The 8,526-nt window shown below is 48.2% G+C and overlaps 1 protein-coding gene across 1 annotated transcript; it reads left to right on the forward strand.

Moving 5' to 3' along the window:
* The first annotated feature begins 1,483 nt into the window (after positions 1–1,483).
* Positions 1,484–5,606, forward strand: LOC116359870 (collagen alpha-1(III) chain-like). The gene is made up of 2 exons (XM_031813743.1): positions 1,484–3,785; positions 5,167–5,606. Exons 1-2 carry the CDS (start codon positions 1,484–1,486, stop codon positions 5,604–5,606), a joined length of 2,742 nt encoding a protein of 913 aa, XP_031669603.1.
* Positions 5,607–8,526: the final 2,920 nt, after the last annotated feature.

An 8,526-nucleotide genomic window follows, 5' to 3' on the forward strand; every position in this document is an offset into this window, starting at 1 on the left:
AGTACAATAGAATATAGTAGAGTACAGTACAATAGAATATAGTAGAGTACAATAGAATATAGTAGAGTACAGTACAATAGAATATAGTAGAGTACAGTACAGTACAATATAGTACAGTACAGCACAGTACGATAGAGTAGAGGACTGAACTGGTTTATTTCCTGAATGATCTAAGGGATCCTCTCTCTCTCTCTCTCTCTCTCTCTCTCTCTCTCTCTCTCTCTCTCTCTCTCTCTCTCTCTCTCTCTCTCTCTCTCTAATGTGCTGTAGGTTGTGTTTTGTGGTGGATATATCTCTCACTCTAATCTCATTACCCATTATCCCCTGGGCTGTTTAGGCCTGATCAAGCCCTGGAGGCACAGAGCTCTATCATTGGCTGTCTGTTTTTGTCCATGTAGAAGTTTGTGTGTGTGTGTGAGTGTGCTTGTGCACCTGTGTCCATGTGTGTGTGTGTGTGTGTCCATGTGTGACTGTTTGAAGTGTAAGAGAGGGGGAGAGGATAAATTACCACATTAGTTTAGTAGGACAAAGGAGCTCTCCGTGGTTGGAGAGACAAAGCAACACTACCCCGTGGTTGGACATTTTATTTTTATTTTTTATTTTACCTTTATTTAACTAGGCAAGTCAGTTAAGAACAGATTCTTATTTTCAATGACGGCCTAGGAACAGTGGGTTAACTGCCTGTTCAGGGGCAGAACGACAGATTTGTACCTTGTCAGCTCAGGGATTTGAACTTGCAACCTTTCGGTTACTAATCCAATGCTCTAACCACTAGGCTACCCTGCCGCCCCTGGGATTATTTAGCAGGATAATAACTGATCTTATTTTATGTTTTATTTAACCTTAACTTAACTAGGAAAGTCAGTTAAGAACCAATTCTTATTTACAACCCCAAACCCGGACGACTCTCGGGCAATTGCGCACTGCCCAATGGCACTCCCAATCACTGCTAGATGTGATACAGCCTGGATTCAAACCAGGGACTGTAGTGATACCTCTTGCACTGAGCTGCAGGACCTTAGACCGCTGCTCCACTCAGGAGACCCAGTTATTCTCCCAGTTGAGTTACTGTATGTTTCATGTTGACGATAAGACAATAAGTCTGTTTATAATGCAGATTGAAATGAAATAGAGATGAATATCATTTTGGGAAAATGAGGAAGACTGAGGGACTATATCAGTAGGAAGTCACCACATATTCTGACTGATCCGTTTTCAAACATGATCATGTTTAGACTGTAAATGTTCCATAGTCCTGAAAACATTGCATCATACTAGATATGTTCAGCCCAACTCCCAAGACGCATGTTGTGTCTACTGGAGCCAAACCTTTCTGCTGAAGTCCTGGAGCGATATGCTGCAATACCTCCACAACAGTTAACACATCAGTCCTCTGCAGTGAAGCAGCTGTCACATTAACAGTTAGTAAAGACAGCCAGTTGACAGCAGATCCTGGAAGTGTCCGTCTCCAATTCAAGGAGGGATGCACCCGGGGGCCATGGAACCAAACCAGACTCAGAGGAGGGATGCCCCCGGGGGCCATGGAACCAAACCAGACTCAGAGGAGGGATGCCCCCGGGGGCCATGGAACCAAACCAGACTCAGAGGAGGAGGGATGCCCCCAGGGGCCATGGAACCAACATGGAACCAAACCAGACTCAGAGGAGGAGGGATGCCCCCCGGTTGCCATGGAACCAAACCAGACTCAGAGGAGGAGGGATGCCCCCGGGGGCCATGGAACCAAACCAGACTCAGAGGAGGAGGGATGCCCCCAGGGGCCATGGAACCAGACAAGACTCAGGAGGAGGAGGGATGCCCCCAGGGGCCATGGAACCAAACCAGACTCAGAGGAGGGATGCCCCCAGGGGCCATGGAACCAAACAAGACTCAGGAGGAGGAGGGATGCCCTCAGGGGCCATGGAACCAAACAAGACTCAGGAGGAGGAGGGATGCCCCCAGGGGCCATGGAACCAAACCAGACTCAGAGGAGGGATGCCCCCGGGGGCCATGGAACCAAACCAGACTCAGAGGAGGGATGCCCCCGGGGGCCATGGAACCAAACCAGACTCAGAGGAGGAGGATGCCCCCGGGGGCCATGGAACCAAACCAGACTCAGAGGAGGGATGCCCCCAGGGGCCATGGAACCAGACAAGACTCAGGAGGAGGAGGGATGCCCCCAGGGGCCATGGAACCAAACCAGACTCAGAGGAGGGATGCCCCCAGGGGCCATGGAACCAAACAAGACTCAGGAGGAGGAGGGATGCCCTCAGGGGCCATGGAACCAAACAAGACTCAGGAGGAGGAGGGATGCCCCCAGGGGCCATGGAACCAAACCAGACTCAGAGGAGGGATGCCCCCGGGGGCCATGGAACCAAACCAGACTCAGAGGAGGGATGCCCCCGGGGGCCATGGAACCAAACCAGACTCAGAGGAGGAGGGATGCCCCCAGGGGCCATGGAACCAACATGGAACCAAACCAGACTCAGAGGAGGAGGGATGCCCCCCGGTTGCCATGGAACCAAACCAGACTCAGAGGAGGAGGGATGCCCCCGGGGGCCATGGAACCAAACCAGACTCAGAGGAGGAGGGATGCCCCCAGGGGCCATGGAACCAGACAAGACTCAGGAGGAGGAGGGATGCCCCCAGGGGCCATGGAACCAAACCAGACTCAGAGGAGGGATGCCCCCAGGGGCCATGGAACCAAACAAGACTCAGGAGGAGGAGGGATGCCCTCAGGGGCCATGGAACCAAACAAGACTCAGGAGGAGGAGGGATGCCCCCAGGGGCCATGGAACCAAACCAGACTCAGAGGAGGGATGCCCCCGGGGGCCATGGAACCAAACCAGACTCAGAGGAGGGATGCCCCCGGGGGCCATGGAACCAAACCAGACTCAGAGGAGGAGGGATGCCCCCGGGGGCCATGGAACCAAACCAGACTCAGAGGAGGGATGCCCCCAGGGGCCATGGAACCAGACAAGACTCAGGAGGAGGAGGGATGCCCCCAGGGGCCATGGAACCAAACCAGACTCAGAGGAGGGATGCCCCCAGGGGCCATGGAACCAAACAAGACTCAGGAGGAGGAGGGATGCCCTCAGGGGCCATGGAACCAAACAAGACTCAGGAGGAGGAGGGATGCCCCCAGGGGCCATGGAACCAAACCAGACTCAGAGGAGGGATGCCCCCGGGGGCCATGGAACCAAACCAGACTCAGAGGAGGGATGCCCCCGGGGGCCATGGAACCAAACCAGACTCAGAGGAGGAGGGATGCCCCCAGGGGCCATGGAACCAACATGGAACCAAACCAGACTCAGAGGAGGAGGGATGCCCCCGGGGGCCATGGAACCAAACCAGACTCAGAGGAGGGATGCCCCCAGGGGCCATGGAACCAGACAAGACTCAGGAGGAGGAGGGATGCCCCCAGGGGCCATGGAACCAAACCAGACTCAGAGGAGGGATGCCCCCAGGGGCCATGGAACCAAACAAGACTCAGGAGGAGGAGGGATGCCCCCAGGGGCCATGGAACCAAACCAGACTCAGAGGAGGGATGCCCTCTGGGGTCATGGAACCAAACCAGACTCAGGGGAGGGATGCCCTCAGGGGCCATGGAAAAAACAAGACTCAGAGGAGGAGGGATGCCCTCTGGGGCCATGGAACCAAACAAGACTCAGAGGAGGGATGCCCTCAGGGGCCATGGAACCAAACCAGACTCAGAGGAGGGATGTCCCTAGGGGCCATGGAACCAGACAAGACTCAGGAGGAGGAGGGATGCCCCCAGGGGCCAAATAGTTTGTCTGTTCTTCTTTTGGCAACTCAATATATTTCTTTCTCTCTCTGACTCTCTCGCTTTCCCCCTCTCTTTAGCTCTCTATTTCTGCATCTCTCTATTTCTGCATGTGTCTCTACAAAGCAGACACTAGTCTATTTTATAAACAGAGAGGAAGATGATTCAAAAGAGGGAGGAAAGAAGAGAAAAGAACGTCATGCTAAGCTGTGAACCAGAGAGATACGAGTGAACCAGAGAGATACGAGTGAACCAGAGAGATACGAGTGAACCAGAGAGATACGAGTGAACCAGAGAGATAAGAGTGAACCAGAGAGATAAGAGTGAACCAGAGAGATAAGAGTGAACCAGAGAGATACGAGTGAACCAGAGAGATACGAGTGAACCAGAGAGATAAGAGTGAACCAGAGAGATAAGAGTGAACCAGAGAGATAAGAGTGAACCAGAGAGATAAGAGTGAACCAGAGAGATAAGAGTGAACCAGAGAGATAAGAGTGAACCAGAGGGATACGAGTGAACCAGAGAGATACGAGTGAACCAGAGAGATACGAGTGAACCAGAGAGATACGAGTGAACCAGAGAGATACGAGTGAACCAGAGAGATACGAGTGAACCAGAGAGATACGAGTGAACCAGAGAGATACGAGTGAACCAGAGAGATAAGAGTGAACCAGAGAGATAAGAGTGAACCAGAGAGATAAGAGTGAACCAGAGAGATAAGAGTGAACCAGAGAAATAAGAGTGAACCAGAGAGATAAGAGTGAACCAGAGAGATAAAAGTGAACCAGAGGTGAACCCTTCTATCCCCCTCTACTCCTCTCTACTCCCTCTCCTTTCCTCTCTATACCTCTCTACCCTTCTCTACTCCTCTCTACTCCCCTCTACTCCTCTCAACTCCCTCTCCTTTTCTCTCTACTCCTCTCTACTCCTCTCTACCTCTCTCTACGCCCTCTCCTTTCCTCTCTACCCTTCTCTACTCCTCTCTCTACTCCTCTGGATTCTCTGGATTCCTCAGCTGTTAACCTCTGCACTACAGCGCCGCCCTGTGGTGCAGATCAGTAGTGAAGTTATACATCAGCCCAGTTCTCAGAGGTTGAATGATCACGCCAAAACAAGTTCTCACAGTCTCTTGTCAGAATTAGACATTCATCCATGTTTCTCACATGTCAAATTTTGAAATGGTTTGGAATGTCAAATTTTGAAGTGTTCAGTTAAGGTTAGGCATTGATACTGAATTGTAAAGTTTAGACGTTAACTCAGAATGGTTAAGGTAATGTTAAGCTTTGTGATTGGCTTCGAACAAAAATGTTGAAAACAACTTTCCATCACTGGATTGAAACATGCAACCAGAGGATCTAGAGGCAGACGTGCGTCTCCGTCCCCAGAGCCCCAGAGCCCCAGAGCCCCAGAGCCCCGTCCCAAGAGCCCCAGAGCCCCAGAGCCCCGTCCCCAGAGCCCCGTCCCCAGAGCCCCGTCCCCAGAGCCCCAGAGCCCCGTCCCCAGAGCCCCGTCCCCAGAGCCCCAGAGCCCCAGAGCCCCGTCCCCAGAGCCCCAGAGCCCCGTCCCCAGAGCCCCAGAGCCCCGTCCCCAGAGCCCCAGAGCCCCGTCCCCAGAGCCCCAGAGCCCCAGAGCCCCGTCCCCAGAGCCCCAGAGCCCCGTCCCCAGAGCCCCAGAGCCCCGTCCCCAGAGCCCCAGAGCCCCGTCCCCAGAGCCCCGTCCCCAGAGCCCCAGAGCCCCAGAGCCCCAGAGCCCGAGCAAAACCAAAGCCTACTTGAAGGTTAGACGGCTCACTCCTGTAGTGGTGGGTTTCCACGTCATCTCCTGATGTCCTCAGACTGACTTGTATCACGTGTGACCTGGCTGCACGCCAAGCAAGTAGACCTTCTTTCCACGGTTTTATTTACCAGAATATAGACAGAAAAACAGCAGGTTTCTTTTTACAGATTGGACAGAAAAGGGCCCCCAGTCAGTAACATTGGTCAAATCATTTAATGGCAACACAAAACAAGTAGACTTTACAATTCAAGCATCATTAAAATGAATGAATAACAACATCAGCAAGTAGCATATACAGTAGAAGAACGGCTGAAACAAAACACCATTTTCACGTCAGAATCTTAATAGACAATACAGGACAGGACAGAGACAAAGTCATACTGGTTAGTAACACAATTATCATTTGTTGGTTCTACTGAAACACATCCTCATTTTCACTTCAGAATCTTAATAGACAATACAGGACAGGACAGAGACAAAGTCATACTGGTTAGTAACACAATTATCATTTGTTGGTTCTACTGAAACACATCCTCATTTTCACTTCAGAATCTTAATAGACAATACAGGACAGGACAGAGACAAAGTCATACTGGTCAGTAACACAATTATCATTTGTTGGTTCTACTGAAACACATCCTCATTTTCCTTCATCAAGAAAACGGATGTTGTTTATGGATTCACTTTTGTCTGAAGGATTTGAGTAGCCTGACTGCCAGTCTGTTCTGGCCTTCTGACAACTATTTATGGAATGGTCTTGTTGGCTTGGACAATGACCACACTAGGTATTGGACAATGACACACTAGGTATTGACAATGACACACTAGGTATTGACAATGACACACTAGGTATTGACAATGACACACTAGGTATTGACAATGACACACTAGGTATTGACAATGACACACTAGGTATTGACAATGACACACTAGGTTTGACAATGACACACTAGGTATTGACAATGACACACTAGGTATTGACAATGACACACTTATGACCACAGTATTGACAATGACAACACAGGGTTATTGGACAATGACACACTAGGTATTGACAATGAACACACTAGGTATTGACAATGACACAACTAGGTATTGACAATGAAACACTAGGTATTGACAATGAACACACTAGGGTATTGACAATGACACACTAGGTATTGAACAATGACACACTAGGTTTGACAATGACACCCTAGTCGGACAATGACCTAGTTGACAATGACCACACTAGGTATTGACAATGACACACTAGGTATTGACAATGACACACTAGGTATTGACAATGACCACTAGGTATTACAAATGACAACAACTAGGTATTGACAATGACACACTAGGTATTGACAATGACACACTAGGTTAATTGACAATGACACCTAGGTATTGACAATGACACACTAGGTATTGACAATGACACACTAGGTATTGACAATGACACACTAGGTATTACAATGACCAACTAGGTATTGACAATGACACACTAGGTATTGACAATGACACACTAGTATTGACAATGACACACTAGGTATTGACAATGACACACTAGGTATTGACAATGACACACTAGGTATTGACAATGACACACTAGGTATTGACAATGACACACTAGGTATTGACAATGACACACTAGGTATTGACAAATAGGTATGACAATGACACACTAGGTATTGACAATGACCACACTAGGTATTGACAATGACACCACTAGGTATTGACAATGACACACTAGGATTGACAATGACACACTAGGTATTGACAATGACACACTAGGTATTGACAATGACACACTAGGTATGACATGACACACTAGGTATGACAATGACACACTAGGTATTGACAATGACACACTAGGTATTGACAATGACACACTAGGTATTGACCATGACACACTAGGTATTGACAATGGATCACACTAGGTATTGACAATGACACACTAGGTATGACAATGACACACTAGGTATGACAATGACCACACTAGTTGACATGACACACTAGGTATTGACAATGACACACTAGGTATTGACAATGACACACTAGGTATTGACAATGACACACTAGGTATTGACAATGACACACTAGGTATTGACAATGACACACTAGGTATGACAATGACACACTAGGTATTGACAATGACACATAGTATGACAATGACACACTAGGTATTGACAATGACACACTAGGTATTGACAATGACACACTAGGTATTGACAATGACACACTAGGTATTGACAATGACACACTAGGTATTGACAATGACACACTAGGTATTGACAATGACACACTAGGATTGACAATGACACACTAGGTATTGACAATGACACACTAGGTATTGACAATGACAACACTAGGTATTGACAATGACACACTAGGTATTGACAATGACACACTAGGTATTGACATGACCACACTAGGTATTGACAATGACACACTAGGTATTGACAATGACACACTAGGTATTGACATGACACACTAGGTATTGACAATGACACACTAGGTATTACAATGACACACTAGGTATTGACAATGACACACTAGGTATTGACAATGACACACTAGGTATTGACAGACACTAGGTAATTTGACAATGAACACACTAGGTATTGACAATGACACACTAGGTATTGACAATGACACACTAGGTATTGACAATGACACACTAGGTATTGACAATGACACACTAGGTATTGACAATTGACACCTAGGTATTGACAATGACACACTAGGTATTGACAATGACACACTAAGGTATTGACAATGACACACTAGGTATTGACAATGACACACTAGGTATTGACAATGAACACACTAGGTATTGACAATGACACACTAGGTATTGACAATGACACACTAGGTATTGACAATGACACACTAGGTATTGACAATGACACACTAGGTATTGACAATGACACACTAGGTATTGACAATGACCACACTAGGTATTGACAATGACACACTAGGTATTGACA

This window comes from Oncorhynchus kisutch, unplaced genomic scaffold (assembly GCF_002021735.2).
Source record: "Oncorhynchus kisutch isolate 150728-3 unplaced genomic scaffold, Okis_V2 Okis06b-Okis10b_hom, whole genome shotgun sequence".
In the NCBI taxonomy this organism is placed as follows: Eukaryota; Metazoa; Chordata; class Actinopteri; order Salmoniformes; family Salmonidae; genus Oncorhynchus; species Oncorhynchus kisutch.